We start from the raw sequence: 15,981 nt of genomic DNA on the forward strand, positions 1-15,981 counted from the left end.
GTGCACAGGAGCGGGGAGCTCACTGCCCTGTTATCACAGACAACGGGGTGGGTGGGTGGCCGTGGGCTTGGGAGCCACTTACCAGGATGGACAGCACCTGTTTGGATACACCAGCACCTCTGGCATGGATCTGCATTCAGTGTTTCAGTGTTCATTATCTCGTTATGAGTGAATCATGCAAAAATCACAAAATCTTCCAGTATGCTAAAACAGGGATCCCTATCCACCAGAATATTTGATTAATAACCCACCCCCGACCATGAAAGAGAAGGAGATTTACAGTTCTCTTCCTCTGAACAGTCATGGCTCTCGAGGGCGGACACTTTCCCGTGAAGAGCTCCCAGGCCAGCATGTGAGACTCGTCCAAACGACCCACGGGCCTTTGAGGCCATTAAGCAGAGTGGATGGCGATGGTGGGTTTCCCCCGAACTGTCAGCACCCCCGAGCATTCCAGAGACGGGCTCCCATGTTGGTCCACAAGCCAGCGGAGCCATCCTTGCATTCCCACTACCTGCCACAAACGGAACAGTCCTGACCATCCATCCTCACGGTCTCCCCGACTCTGGCGTCGGTGCTCAGATGTCCTGCAGAGCAGACAGTCCCGAGTGGGTTCACGAGGCCGAGATTTGTGGTCAGAGACTGACAGGGAGAAACAGACACAAATCTCTTTTCTGTGAGGGGAATCTTTGACAATAGGGAACAAAAGCACGGAGGCAAGGTGAAGAGATTTTGGTGAAAAGAACAAGGGCCTCGTGTTCCAGATAAAAATCTCTGTTACCAAGAGGTGATCTGGCTAGTTTCATAAGAGTTATCAGATCTGGCCTTGCTGGACCCAGATGAGCAGAATTTCCAACAGCACCAGGAAAGCCCTGCGTGCAGGTTCTCCGTTCCCCTGATAGAATTACGTCAGATAGGACTAGGCCTGTGAAGGTAGAATGCGCATAGCAACTGCTTGGAGATCAAACAGTTTAAAAGCGGATGGTTCTTCAGACTTGAGATTGCCAAGGGGGAGGGGCTGCGGGGGCAGAAGTATCGGGAGTTTGGGATCAGCAGATGCAAGTTACCGATATTATATAGAGAACGGATAAACCACGAGGTCCTGCTGTAGAGCGCATGGAACAATAGTCAACATCCTGTGATAAACCACCACGGAAAAGGATATGAAAAGGTATATACATATATATATATATATATATACAGGCATGACTGAATCACTTTGCTATACAGCAAAAACTAACACAACATTGTAAGTCAACTCTACTTCAATAAAATTTTTTAAAAAGTGGATGGTTCTGGGGCTTCCCTGGTGGCGCAGTGGTTGAGAGTCCGCCTGCCGATGCAGGGGACATGGGTTCGTGCCCTGGTCCGGGAGGATCCCACATGCCGCGGAGCGGCTGGGCCCGTGAGCCATGGCCGTTGGCTGGGCCTGCGCGTCCGGAGACTGTGCTCCTCAACGGGAGAGGCCACAACAGTGAGAAGCCCGCGTACCGGAAAAAAAAAAAAAAAAAAAAAAAGTGGATGGTTCTTGCTCCCAGACAGGTGTCCTGGGCTTGTTGGTGTTGGCTGCGCGGACCATGAGGGGAACGGGACATGCGGTCCCATTTGTCCATCAGGTTGTGGAGAAGGCATGGGTGAGAAGTTGTGACTTTTGTCCTTCCAATAGCAAAATCAGGGAGGGCAGCTCTGAGAAGTGGTCTATGACCTGTGATTTTCCTTTGTTGTTTTTTTTTTTTTTTAAAGCATTACTATTTTTTAAATTAACTGATTTATTTTTGGCTGTGTCGGGTCTTCGTTGCTGCACTTGGGCTTTCTCTAGTTGCGGCGAGCGGGGGCTACTCTTCGTTGTGGTGCGCAGGCTTCTCACTGTGGTGGCTTCTCTCGTTGCGGAGCACGGGCTCTAGGCACGCGAGCTTCAGTAGTTGTGGCACGCGGGCTCAGTAGTTGCGGCTCACGGGCCCTAGAGCGCAGGCTCAGTAGTTGTGGCACACGGGCTTATCTGCTCCGCGGCATGTGGGATCTTCCCAGACCAGGGCTCGAACCCGTGTCCCCTGCGTTGGCAGGCGGATTCTTAACCACTGCACCACCAGGGAAGTCCCAATGGCCTGTGATTTTCTTACAACTAAAGCCCTGGGCAAAAAAAACACACACACACAGACACACTGGTACTAATGTGGTTTGAAGCAGACACATGGGACCTATCAAAGGAAGAATTTGGAAAGCATAGGACATTTTGAGCAAGTAAACATTCAAGGCTAGAACAATGAGATCCCACTACACACCTATTAGCGTGGATAGAATCCAAAACACTGACAAACCCAACTTCTGGCAAAGATGCAGAGCAACAACAGAGAACTCTCATCACTGCTGGGAGGAAGGCAAAAATGGTACAGCCACTTAGGAAGACAGTCTGGCAGTCTCTTTCTAAACTAAAAGATGTTTTACCATATGATCCAACAACTGTACTCCTTGGTATTCACACAACCGATCTGAAAACTTATGTCCACACCACAACCTACACACAAGTGTTTGCAGCAGTTTTGTCCATATTCACCAAAAGCTGGAAGCAACCAAGAAGCCCTTCAATAGGTGAACAGATAAACAAAACCAGGACATCCATACAGTGGATTATTTAGTGATTAAAAAGGAAAGTGCTATCAAGTCATAAAAAAGATACAGCTAGGGGCTTCCCTGGTGGCGCAGCGGTTGAGAGCCCGCCTGCCGATGGAGGGGACGCGGGTTCGTGCCCCGGTCCGGGAAGATCCCACGTGCCGCGGAGCGGCTGGGCCCGTGAGCCATGGCCGCTGAGCCTGAGTGTCCGGAGCCTGTGCTCCACAGCGGGAGAGGCCCGCGTACCGCAAAAAAAAAAAAAAAAAAGATACAGCTAAATCTTAAATGCATGTGGTTAAGTGAAAGAAGCCAGTCCGAAAAATCTACACACTGTATAATTCCAATGATATGATATTCTGGAAAACTTAAAACTATGGAGATGGTAAACAGATCAGTGGTTGCCAGGGGCTCCAGAGAGGGGCAGGATTGAATAGGTGAAAGGCACAGGGGATTTTTTTAAAAAGTTGCAAAACTGTTCTGTATGACACTGTAATGGTGAACATAAGAATTAAATATCTGTCAAAATCATAAACTCTACAGCACAAAGAGTGAAGCTTAATGTATGAAAATTTAAAAAATAAAGCTCAAAAGTTCATTCAGGAGATGTGGGATCCCGGGATAGAATGCAGAATGTGACAAAAGAGTCTAATTGTATTAAAAACGTTAGAAACAACCCCACTGGAGGAGGTGGGGGAATAAAGTGCTGACCTATGTAACTGTGGGAACGAGTAGAGTCTGAAAGACAAAAGGCAGAAGAACTTCATGCAAGCACGGTTCTCTAGGTGATAAAGCTGCTTTCCACCCTGGGGTGCAGGTCAACAATCTAGAAACCACTATACAGGTGCCTGGAATTGAGCAATTAAATACACAGACGGCAGAAAGTGGAAGCCAGGCTCCTCACTGTCTGCGTGGGAGGTCACAGAAAAGCAAGGAGAGGAGAGAACGATCCCCCTGGTAATGGATTAGGATTGGGGAGGTCAGTATGAACCCACGTTTCGCTTAATACAGATTCAGGTGGCGACACATAGAAGCATTTATAGATTGGTACACACATGTATCTCCTTGTTCTTTCCTCTGAGAGAGCTCAGAAGGAACTACTCCCCAGTGGCAATGAGCACACCCAGCACCCAGATCTTGGTTTCTAAGACCACTCTTCCAGGGCACTTGGGAGGAACGGCAGATTCTGGGACTGGAGCAGGAAACATACAGAATGAGCCTGAAACACCTTCTGGTGCCAGGAAGCAAGAAAGTGGTCAAATCATCATCGCCATCATCACCATCATCATCCATATTGATGGGTGTGCGTCAAAAGGACACAGGTGGGACTTCCCTGGTGGTCCGGTGGGTAAGACTCCGTGCTCCCAATGCAGGGGGCCCAGGTTCGATCCCTGGTCGGGGAACTGGATCCCACATGCATGCCGCAACTAAGAAGTCCACATGCTGCAGGGAGGATCCCCCGTGCTGCAACTAAGAGCTGGTGCAGCGAAAATAAATAAATAAACAAATAATAAATAAATATTTTTTTAAAAAAAGAAGTAGCACTTCTATTAAAAAAAAAAAAGAAAAAGACACAGTAGCCAAATGAAAGAGCTCCCAATGGCCAAAGCTGGAGCCATTTGAACAACAAAATATGTCAAGTAGCCCTGTATTATAACGCAAGGTGTAAATTAAATATCCATGAGTCCACACTGATAAAAATAACTACATAAATAAATGAAGTCTTTCCTCTGCAGAAGAATTCCAAGTAATTTATGGAGCTACACTGCCGTCCAGGAGGTGGAACGGAACTGCTCATCTTTAAGTGTGGGCTGGGTTTAGTGACTTCCTTCCGAAGAGGACAGTCCATAAAGGGGGGGAAAGAGTTAACTACAGTGGGAAGCCTGAGAAGCACACCTCAGCCAGGGGAGAAAGGTCCACACCACAGTGAGAGGTGTGCCCTTGATACGGTGCGATGAGAAGGGCATCTGTCCCTGCAGCCTTCTTCCCAAACCTACGTACGACCCCCATCTAATCATGACCTAAACTTGAGACAAGCCTCAGCAGAGGGACGTGCTACAGAACACCGCACCAGCTCCCAAAACTGCCAAGGTCATCAAAAGCAAGGAAAGCCCTAGAAACTGTCCCAGCCAAGAGGGGCCTACGGAGACGGGAGGGCTACCTGTCATGAGGGGTCCTGGAACAGAAGACGGACCTTCAGGAACTACGAACGAAAGCATGGGCGTGAGTTAATTATAACACGTCAATATCGGTTCATTAATCATAACGAACGTACGCTACTCACGTAAGACGGTGACGGGGAAAAATGAGTGTGGGGCATGGAGGGGGACACATCCCGTAAGTCTAAAACTGCCGTAAAGTAATCATTCAAAAGAGCCGTGAAAAAACGCACCCCAAGGTTCATGTTTCGGCTGACGATTTCACGTAAAAATGCTGCCGTTGGCTGTCCCCACGTGGCCCCCTGGGGACACCACCTACCCAAGACTGTGTGTGCCTGTCATGGGTCACCTGACTGACATCCCCCTCCCCCTCCGGCCGGCTCTGCCACCGTCCCCAAAGCCAAGGCTCACCCCTGGGGGCCCCGTCTCTGCCACCACATCACCGCCCTTTTCCCTACCACCTCAAGTTCTCAGTTAATGCGTTGCATCTTCCTGGACCACACGCACCTGTAGGCGTCACCTATGATCCTTTCTGAAACGTGGCAGATTACACATAAGAAAAAGTCGTCCATGATCGAATATGCTGTTTGGAGCTCTCACTTAAAAACAGGTCTCTCTGTACCAGAAACTGCACCCAGCAAGCCAAATGCACCCAGACGTCTTCGGGGTCACTGGCTCGGCAGCCCTCAAGCTAACTCCACTGGCACTGGGTACTGCGTGCGTCTTGGACCCCCTGCAGACTGGTGCTTACGAGGTCCCAGGGCTGTGTCCCCGAGGTGCTATTCCTGGGGAATTTCACACAGGGACTCGCTCAGGGGCTACGATGAGACTGTAGGATCTGGACCAAAGGAGCGCCATCAGTAGAGAGCAATCCAGTGCCCGAGAAGCCTTCTAGTTGGGCCGTGCGGGAGCTGGGCAGGGGACTCCCCGGGAGCCCGGCTGCGGGGGCGTGTGGCAGAAACAGGCACATCTCGGCCCGGAGGACGAGCTGCTATCACCGCCTGGAAGCTGACGGAGTCACTGCATCTCGGAAACGAAGCCGCGACTCACCACAGGGGCTCTGCAAGAACAGCCCCACCAACGCGTACTCAATTTCTGCTTCTCATCGACCTGCTTCAAGGGCTGAGAGACGTTTCTAGCTTTATTACAGCCCTGCCTCTGTTGTGCCTGGACTTCTTTCAAGTTTGGGAAGACAGTGCAAGACAGAAGCCCGACGTTTTGCTCGAGTTGTTAGTTTTAGCTCCCTTTCAGGGCTCGAAACACCATCCATCTCGTCCCAGAGGTTCCAGCTGAAACAGGAGATGAGCCTGGCAGACAGTCTACTTCTTTCTGCTACTGGCGTCGTTACCTGACCAAATTTCCATCAGAAAAGGTACTAGAAGGTCTGAATAACACGGCCTGCTTTGTTGTCATGGACAGGTCATTCCTCCAGGATTTAATTATCTTCTGTGCGTCCCTCAGTCCGGAAGTGATGCTACGCCCCACTCGGGTTCCCGAGCTCAGCCCAGGGGCGCCTGAGAACCACGCAGCCCGAGTGCAGGGATGCAGTTCAGGTGTGAGCATCATGGCACTGCCTGCACTTAGGAAGGAAGCTGCTTTCAGCTCTCCGCTTGGGACGTGAAGTCTGGTTCTCAGCCAGATTCTGCCAATTACCAGGGGGCTTTAAAGAAAGTCACAGAACTCCGGGTGGAGCTGCTAGGACACAGGTACAGCCTGGGGCTGGCAGAGCCGCTGAGGACAGCAGGGCAGTGTCTGGAGTAACGGGGATGGGGGCGGCTCTTCCCCCCGTGGGCCGGCCTGGCACTGCAGCAGGAGACTCCATCCAGGAGCTTGGCGACCACAGGCTCTCCCGGTCCCGGACCCTCTGTGTCCGCCACGGCCTCGGCCACATCCCAGCAGCCACGGCACGGGAGAAGGGGGCCCGCAGCTGACCCCGCTTCCCTTCCACCTGGGTGAGAGCCTGGAAAGCAAGGCAAGCAAGCCGGCCTCTGCCCCCGCCTCGAGGCGACCTGGCGCCCGGCCTCCGCTCTCAGAGCCCCCGCTCCTCCAGGGATGCTGGCCTCACAGAAGCCCTGCTTCGTGGGAGCCCGAGGACAGAGGGAGGCAGGCCTACCACGCCCCGCGCACATCATCGGGCCCCAGGAGGTTCTTGTTTAACCTCGGCTCTCACTATGAAGTGCCCCCCCATCACTTCTCAGGCGACGGGCCCAGGGTGCCAGCGTGTCCGGGACCGAGGGGCTTCCCAGACGGGGACCGTCAGTGTGAAAACCAGAGCTGTCCCTAGAAAACTGGGACAAGTTGGTCACACCGCCTATCACCTGGGGGCGGCCACCAAATCAACCCCGTTTTCCTCCCTCTGGGTCTGCAGCCAGGAGAAAACAACATGCACTGAGTTTCCGTTGCGCCACTGACATGAGAGGCACGTTCTGGAGACCCCACCGAGCACGAGCCGCTCCACACGGGGACACTTCACATGCTCCTCACCCGATGCTCACACGTCCCCACCCCGCGGGGACCGCCACCCCACGGAGCAGACAGAGGCGAGAGGGAAGTCGTGTGCTTGTCCCCCAGACGTTAAGGCGCTGGCCTCTCGGTGGAGCCTGTGTTACATCCTCTCCTGGTATCTTCTCCGTTTGTAACTGGGTCACTATACGCCCTTGTCCGGAGAACTGCCCGTGACTTAGTTTGTTTCCAAGAACGTCCACCCCATGGTTCGCTTTTCTCATTTCATGTGTTGCCCTTGGTCCCCATTTTCCCAGGACAGTCTGCTTCTCAGCTGGGGATGTGAGTGAAAATTCTCTAGGTGTGGAGAGTGGAGCAGTGATGCTGGACGAGGCACTGACCCGCAGCAGAATCTCAGGTCCACCCTCAGCTTCCGGTTCAGAACTTTCCGTATTCACTACCTCCTTTACCTTTTTCGCTTGTTGTAAGTATTCCTTTGTCTTAAAGAAAAAACCCACCATGTTTGATCACCGTCAATTTTGTCCACACAGAACCCCGCATGGAGGTTTATAGCAACTTTAAGCATAATCGCCAAACTCTGGAAGCCGCCAAGACACACCTCAGTAGGTGGATAGATAAATAAACCGTGGTCCATCCACACAAGGGAATAATCTTCGGAACTAGAAAGAAATGAGGGAGGGAAAGACTGGGAGTGTGGGATTAGCAGACGTAAACTATTATATACAGGATGGCTAGACCACAAGGTCCTACTGTAGAGCACAGGGAACTATATCCAACCTCCTGGGATAAACCATAATGGAAAAGAATATAAAAATAGAAAGTCTCTGTGTATAACTGAGTCACTTTGCTGTATAGCAGAGACTGGTGCAACGCTGTAAATCAACTCTACTTCAATATAAAAAATGAGCTATCAAACCATGAAAATCAGGGAGGAAACAGAAGTGCAAATTTGTAAGTGAAAGAAGGCAATCTGAAAAGGCCACACGCTACGCGATTCCAACCATATGACATCCTGGAAAAAGCCAAACTATGGAGACAGTGAAAAGATCAGTGGCTGCCGGGGGTTAGTGGGAGGGAGGGATGAACAGGCAGAGCACGGAGGATTTTCAGGGCAGGAAAACTAGCCTGCATGATGGTGGATGTACGTCCTTATACATTTGTCTAAACCCACGGAATGTCCAGCACTGAGCGAACACTAGTGTAAAAGTGGACTTGATTTCACTCTCTGACTTACTTCACTCTGTACGACAGTTTCTAGGTCAGAAAGAGAAGTATCATATATTAACGCATATTTGTGGAATCTAGAAAAACGGTACAGATGAACTGGTTCGCAGGGCAGAAATAGAGACACAGATGTAGAGAACAAACGTATGGACACCAAGGGGGGGAAGGAGGGGTGGGATGAGCTGGGAGAGGGATGGACATATATACACTGATATGTATAAAACAGATAAATAATGAGAACCTGCTGTAGAGCACAGGGAGCTCTGCTTCACTTCGCTGTACAGTAGAAACTAACACAACACTGTAAAACAACTATACCCCGACTGAAAAGAAAAGTGGACTTGAGTTAATAATAATGTATCAATGTAGGGTCATCAGTGTAAAAACGGCCACACTGACACAAGATGTCAGTAGCCTGGGAGCCTGGGGGTGGCTGGTTATACGGGACCCCCTACCCTTGCCATTCAATTTTCTGTAAACCTAAAACTACTCTAAAAAATGAAGTCTAATTTCAAAAATATGGGAGTGGGGTGAGGGGAGGGAAAGTTCCGCCTTACAGAGAGTGTTAGCTATAAGACATAAAACTGATGTAGAAAATTACCACTTGGCAGCCACCATGTGAGGGTTGTTCAATAATTCTGCTTTAAATGTTAAAACCGAAAATAAATAATAATTGATAATTGATCTGCCCAGAGCCCCCCCTCCAAAACAAAAAAAGAATCCAACCAAAACCTTCTGATGACTGGTAGTTATTGGCTGAGATCCGGGAAGTCCTGTACAAGAACTGTCTGCCTGGGAGGCGGGCGTCCCACTGCTGGTCCCCAGTCGGATGGGGTCGGAGCCTGGTCTCAGCCTTCGCTGGAACACCTGCCCTGAATTCTGTGCTTTGTCAGGTGCCAGTTTGCACGGATTTCAGGGGAAAACAGGTTTCTGTTTCTTTTCTCAGAGTTCGTTCTTCCTGATCGGTGAGCCCAGAGGCTGCAGTCATGGGGATAGTTCAGGAAATCCCAGCGTTCATTTCACCCCATGCCACCTTCTCCACAGGTTGCCGCTCCCGGGTCGAGTCTATCCCAGTTCTGAGGAGAGTGGATGACATGTCGCCTCCGTCTCTCTCCTTCCCGGGTCCCCGAGGCTCCACTGCATTTGCTCTGACGATGACGCCATCCACCACCACCAGGACAGCGTTTCTAACTACAGGCGGGGCCAGGAGAAATGACCGCTGACCCCCGTTTTGAAATAATCTAGGGCCTGGGCTGATGTGTTTTTAGAAGCTCGGTTAGGGTCGGCTCTGGAATAACAGTCGATCCAAACTCTTGGAATCCAGCGACACCACCGCCAGTGAAGCAGGCCTGCTTCATGATGGGGAGGGGGGAGCAGGAGGGGCGGTGTCCAGCCCGGGGAATCATCGGGAAACAGCCACGGATGCGGCCAGGCCAGCGGGAGCCCAGTCCGGAAGCTGCCCGAGGACCACAGACCCCAGGCCTGGCTCAGCTCTGCCACTGTCCCTGAAGGCTCATGTCCATGCTCAGGAATCCACAGGCCCATGTGTGGTCTGAGCCCAAGTGCTGGGAGCTGCACTGCAGTGATGGACGGTACCCACCCACCCCCCGCCCAACGGGCTGGGAGCCAGCCTAGGTGACAGGGCACAGAGGAGCCATCCGCTGACCACGGGGCCAGAGCCAGCACGTGCTTACCGTGTGCCCACCCTGCCCTGGTGCTCAGACCCTCTGCTCAGCTACACACACCCCCCCAAGGAAGCAGAGCCCCTGCTGCTGGCCCCATACCTGCTTCCCCCACAGACCGAACATCCAACCCTGCACAGCTGCCCCGTTCCCCGTCCAGACTCTCCACAGATGCCCGTGCCCCCTGACCCACCACCTGCTACAGGCCCTTCTCCCCACCCCTGGGGTCTTGCCCCATCACTCCTGACCTTAGAAGGTCAGCCCCGCGCAGGGACGGCAGGGCCCACCTCTGCCTTGTGCTCCATCCACCCATCAGGCTGCCTGGGAGCCCGCCTGCCCACGTCACCCCGTCCCAGCTCCCGGCGCACAGACCCCCAGCTTCCTGTCTCACCAAGTGTCTGCCCGGGCTGGTACCCTCCTCACCTTCAGCCAGGCCTCTGCGCTCGTCCCCCCTCCAGGCCTGTGCTCTCCTGTCCCCATCCAAGCATGTCCTGTCCCCTGGCATCTCGGGCATTGAAGCTGTGTCACCGATAAGCCAGCAGCCCTGTTCTCACGTTGCTCAGTTAAATTCAGGAGACAGGAGTCGACCCTGATTACAGCACGGCCACCTGTGTGCGGATGGGGACGTGCACGGCTGCAGGAGCACGGGTGCGGGTCCTGCCCCAGCTTTGGAGTCCCCACAAGTGACGAGAAAGCTCCCTCCTTCAGCTGCCGCCCCTGTTGTGGGTTCAGCAACTGTGAGGTGGGACACATATACGTGACACTGGCACAGGGAGGACCGGCCCAACCCAAGAGGAGAGGGGGAGGGAGGCCCCGTCCGCTGAGTCCAAGATAAACGCTCTCTGCTAAGCATCGCCCGCTTGCCCGGATGAACGCTCCAAGTTGCCATGGAGACCCTCACCTGAGCTGCTCTCGGCTCTCACGACAGCCTCACCTCAGCTGGTCGAGTTCACGTGTCCCCCAGGCACAGGGCTCTCACCTGGGATGACGGTGCCTCCCCCCCCCCCCGCCAGGGGACACTGTGCAATGTCTGGGGGCATCTTTGGCGGCCACAACTCGGGGGTGTTACTGGCATTTGTGGGTGAAGGTCAGGGATGCCGTACACATCCTACAGTGTACAGCACAGCCCCCAGCATAAAGGACTGTCCAGCCCCACCATGGCACATCATTCATCCATGAAAAAGAAAGAAATACCGCCATTTGCAAGAACCTGGATGGACCTTGAGGGCATAATGCTATGTGAAATAAGTCAGATGGAGAAAGACAAATCTGTATGATCTCGCTTACACGTGGAATCTAAAACAACTGAACCCAGAGAAAAAGACTGCTGGTCACCAGAGGTAGGAGGTGGGGTGGGTGGAATGGGTGGAGGGGTTCAAAAGGTCCAAGCTTCCAGTTACGAGATAAGTAAGTCCTGGGGATGTTGTGTACAGCATGGCGACTGCGGTTAATAATACTGTGTTGTATATTTAAAAGTGGCTAAGAGAGTAGATCCTAAAAGTTCTCATCATAAAAAAAAACGTGTCACTATGAGTGGTGACGGATGTTCACGAAACATGTCGTGGTGATCATTTCCCAGTACATCCATACACCAAATCGTTACATTGTACGCCGAAAATTAATACAATGTTTTGCGTCAACTGTATTTCCATAAAACTGGAAACAAAAAGAGAAGAGATGAGATTAAACAAAAGTTAATGCCCATTTGGAACTGGTAAGAAACAGAAAGGATCCTCCGGCCCCCATGTCAGCGGGGCGGAGGATGAGAGCCCTGTACCGTTTTATCCCACGCGTGATCTGAGGTCCCACGCGCAGGGACTTGGTTTCCAGCAGGGGGCGCTAGGCACATGCGGGTGCATGTGCGTCTCTCAGGGCTGGCATGAGACGGCTGTTCTGTGTTGTCATTCATTCATTCACTCATTCTGTCCTTCAGCTCAGGTACGTACTGAGCACCTACCACTCGCCAGGCACCTCCCGGATGCTGGCGATTCCATGCCGCTAGCACAGGCTCCCGGAGGAGGGAGAGAGCACTTTTAAAACCCAGCAAAGGGTGATGCTGCCCACGCACGTGTAATCCGAACGACAGAATCACCCTTCCTCCCCGAACCCACGTTCCAGCGGGGTTTCCTCAAGTGTCTCCAACCAGCCCCTACCTCCCGTCTCCAGGTCATGGAAATTCGGGTCCAGGCCTCGTTCCAGCATCTTGACGACCTTCTCCACTGAACGATGCTGGATGTAATCCATGCATTTTTTCAGGTTGCTCTAAAGAGAAAAGCAAAATTGGTCTTACAGAGAAATGTCTCTTCAGGCCACAGGAAGGCTCCTTGCGGGGTGCACCCTGGCTGGCCGCCTTTGCAGGGAGGAGAGCTGCCCCTTGATGGGGCACCGCTGCAGTCCCCAGGCTCACCAGGCAGTATCCTTCTGCATCTGGAACCCCGGGGCCAAGCCCGGAGCCCAGCACATGGCAAACGCAACTGGCCTGTCCTGGATGAATGTTCTAGAAATCCCCCACCGACCTCTGCGCTTGCCGAGAGTCACAGGATGTTCCCTCACTTTCAAAAGGATGAGCCACCTGAACCACTTTGAAAAACTACACTTTCCAGGGTGCACCCCAGGTCTTCTGACTCCATCCTCTTTTGAGCGAGGCCCAAGGATAAGGATTTGGTATTTGCGTTTCCTAATCTCTAAAGCGTTGGCTGCTACGGAGAGCAGAAGGGCACTGCTCGTTCAGCGTAACCCACTTGATCCCGTGACCTGCAGGTGGACACAGGGATGCTTGGGCCACCGAGCGATTCAAGGTGAGGGAGTCAGTCACTCCTCGTGAGACCAAAATGACCAGGGGCTCAACACTGACCAGGTTGCCCAGACTCAACGGCAAGGAAAATAATAATTTTCTGTCCATCTAGCAGATAGCCTGGGCTATTTGATGGTAACCACAGTACCTGAGATGCCTCTGTCAGATGAGTCAAATGCTCTCACTGGCTCAGTTCTCCAGCCGCACTCCACACCCTTCCCCAGTCACCCTGAAACCAACCCCTGGACCCTTCAGCCCGCAGATCTCCACCTGGATGCTTTCTGTACGTTCTGGGACTAAACATTAACAAACGCTCAAGGACACGGGATACACTTGGTTTCACTGAACACCTTCATTGCCATTTACTAATCGACATTATTTTAAATGCACAAACACATTTTCATGTACACATTAGAGAGTAATCGAAAAAACCCAAAGTGCCCAGACCAGACTTGGATCTAAATACCCCTGTGTGGGCAGATTCCAGGGCTGGGCAGGGAAAGTGCAAGAGTAACCTGACCGTCTTGTGCCTGAAAGTCGTCAGCACTCAAAGGATGGTGGGGACAGCGCCAGAGGGAGGAGAGCCAGGCAGAAGGGCCACCAGCCACATCCGGACAACTTGGGCACAAAAATAAATCATGAGAATGGCAGGTTATAACCCACTGAACGCGATGAAAATCCACAGGTCCATCCTGATACGAATGGAGGGATGAAACAAACAAAAACAAGGGGACCCCAGAGGTTGGGGACGCTCTCTGTGGACTCATGGCTGCAGGTGAGCTCACCTGGGCAGATCAGGGCTGGCTTAGGTAAGCTGAACGGGCACCGTCCTGACTCTGGCTCTCCCTGTGCTCTGCAGGGAACGCTCCAGGCTCTCCGGGGAGGGGCTGGACCTGGAGGAGGGCATCTGAGAGCATCCTTGGGTATCACACATCTTTTTCCGTGCTGAGCGAGGTGCTCACTGCACTCTCCAGCTCCTGCATGCCCTGGACAGGCACAGCATCCCTGACGGAGTGCAGGTGTGCCTGAAACACAGCCCGCAGCTCTTTCCTTAACTCTCTCCTTCTCCCCCGCTTCCCTTGTGCGTCCCACCTCCATGCAGTTTATGTAAACAGCACCTTAATCACGAGAGTGGCGGCACCAGACACCTACTTCAGTGTTGTCCCCTATTTCGGCAGCGAAGGCTCAGAGGGAGCGGCCACCCCTCTTCCCAGAAACACCCGGGAGGAGGTGAGTAGAAAGTAGGGCCCCAATCTCCACTCTCAGGGATACTAGTTCCCTTACGTGCAGGCATCGACTGCGTTTGCGTCACACGGGAGGAGACGATGGTGGTGTTTAGCGCGGCTCTGGCGGCAGCAGCCTCAGCACGTCACAGGAAGAAGAACCCTCTGCCCAAGAGCTCCCCGATCTCTGAGATGATGACGCAGAAATGAACACCAAGGGTCGGCACAACCAGTCCTGGCTTACCTTCGTATGCAGCTTGGCCAACTGTTTCTCATCCAGATTGGATTGTCTATACACCCGCTTCTTGTAGCGAAACTGGCACAGACACACAAACAGGAAAAAAAGAAAACCAGGTAAATATTTCACGCAGCCGTTCAGAGGAAACACCTGCCTTGTCCGTGGGTATTTCACCCAGGGCGGGGGCTCCCTAGCAAACCCTTTTGTGTTAAATAAACTACTTGCGTTCGCACCACAGAGCCTACGACAGCGTGAGGGTAACTTCTGCGGAGATGCTGCCGCCGTTTTGGCTGGAAAGTCACAAAAAGAAATGAGAGCAACACAGAGGGATGAGGACTGGGGAGCCTGGTGTGCTCTGCTCTCCTCTGCATCGTCAGCATGGCAGCAAATCAGGACCCGCTTCTCACGCGGGCTCTGTCTTCGACATCGTCAACCTTTATTAAACACATTCAAAAGCCCCAGCCTGGCAAAGCCACCTGCCCTCAGCCCACAGCCTCCACCTGGGACTCTGGGGCTCAGACTCATTCCTTCAAACGGCACAGCACCTCCTCTAACCTGGCAGAGACGTCATGGAAACAGAGGGGCTCGCTGAGTAAGTCTACCTGGCTCAGGTAGAGTGATGGCGCCCGGGAGGGTGCACTGGGGCCGCAGGCTGTTTCCGAATCCCCAGCGCCTTTCACCGGATGCCCTGTTCCTTCTCCTGGGTGCCCTGGCTGCCTCTGTAGTACATGCACTGTGGCGGGTTTGGGAAGCAGGCTGGCAGCTTGGGAGTCACTGGGACTCTGAGCTGAGACAGCTCCAAATCCACCCCGCCGCCGCCCTAGTGTAACGGAAAGTGGGGTCCGGCTGCTCGCCGCTCAAAAGCCAATAAAGAGGCCAGGTTGGTGGAAAGGAGAGTTTGCCTTATGTAGATGCTGGCAGCCTGGAGGCAAGGGAGGGTGGACTCCCGTCCAAAGGCCGACTCCCCCCCACTGGCTAGAGCTTTTGTAGACAGAGGGAGGGGGCTACATGCAGACACGGCACGGTCAGCTCTGGCAGTCATCTTGAAATTGGTCATCGGTGCTCTGACCAGCGGCATCTTGATTGCTTTAGGTCCTGTTAGCCTCAGTTCCAGGGTTGGTTTGTTCCCATTTCTTTGAGGTCAATTCTCAGAATTGTGGCAGCTTATGTCATGGCTACGGTCTGGTCACCATGCACTTAACTGCTTCCACCTGGTAGGGGTTTCAGTATCTATAAGACGGCTCACAGGATACGGCTCAGAATATTATCTCTAGCCCTTGAGGAGGAACTAAAGGTCCTTGACTATGCTTAATGACTAAACTATTATTATTTGGTCTCCTTTGACTGTTTTCCTTTGTTTCTGCATTTTCTCACTTCTCTGATTAAACATATTCTTTTTTTTTTTTTTTTTTGCGGTACGCGGGCCTCTCACTGCTGTGGCCTCTCCCGTTGCGGAGCACAGGCTCCGGACGCGCAGGCTCAACGGCCACGGCTCACGGGCCCAGCCGCTCCACAGCACGTGGGATCCTTCCGGACCGGGGCACGAACCCACGTCCCCTGCATCGGCAGGCAGATTCTCAACCACTGCGCCACC

At 52.8% G+C, this 15,981-nt stretch overlaps 1 protein-coding gene across 1 annotated transcript in view; it reads right to left on the bottom strand.

Annotated features, from left to right (window-relative positions):
* SHANK2 (SH3 and multiple ankyrin repeat domains 2) overlaps positions 1 to 15,981 on the bottom strand; it is a 456,320-nt gene that overhangs the window by 414,091 nt on the left and 26,248 nt on the right. The window contains exons 3-4 of the mRNA XM_065881611.1: positions 14,394 to 14,465; positions 12,286 to 12,394 (exon numbers count right to left, since the gene is read on the bottom strand). Of these exons, the coding sequence (XP_065737683.1) occupies positions 12,286 to 12,394; positions 14,394 to 14,465 (181 nt within the window). The remainder of the gene's footprint in view (positions 1 to 12,285; positions 12,395 to 14,393; positions 14,466 to 15,981) is intronic.

The sequence above is a fragment of the Phocoena phocoena genome, chromosome 8 (assembly GCF_963924675.1).
Source record: "Phocoena phocoena chromosome 8, mPhoPho1.1, whole genome shotgun sequence".
NCBI classification, from domain to species: Eukaryota; Metazoa; Chordata; class Mammalia; order Artiodactyla; family Phocoenidae; genus Phocoena; species Phocoena phocoena.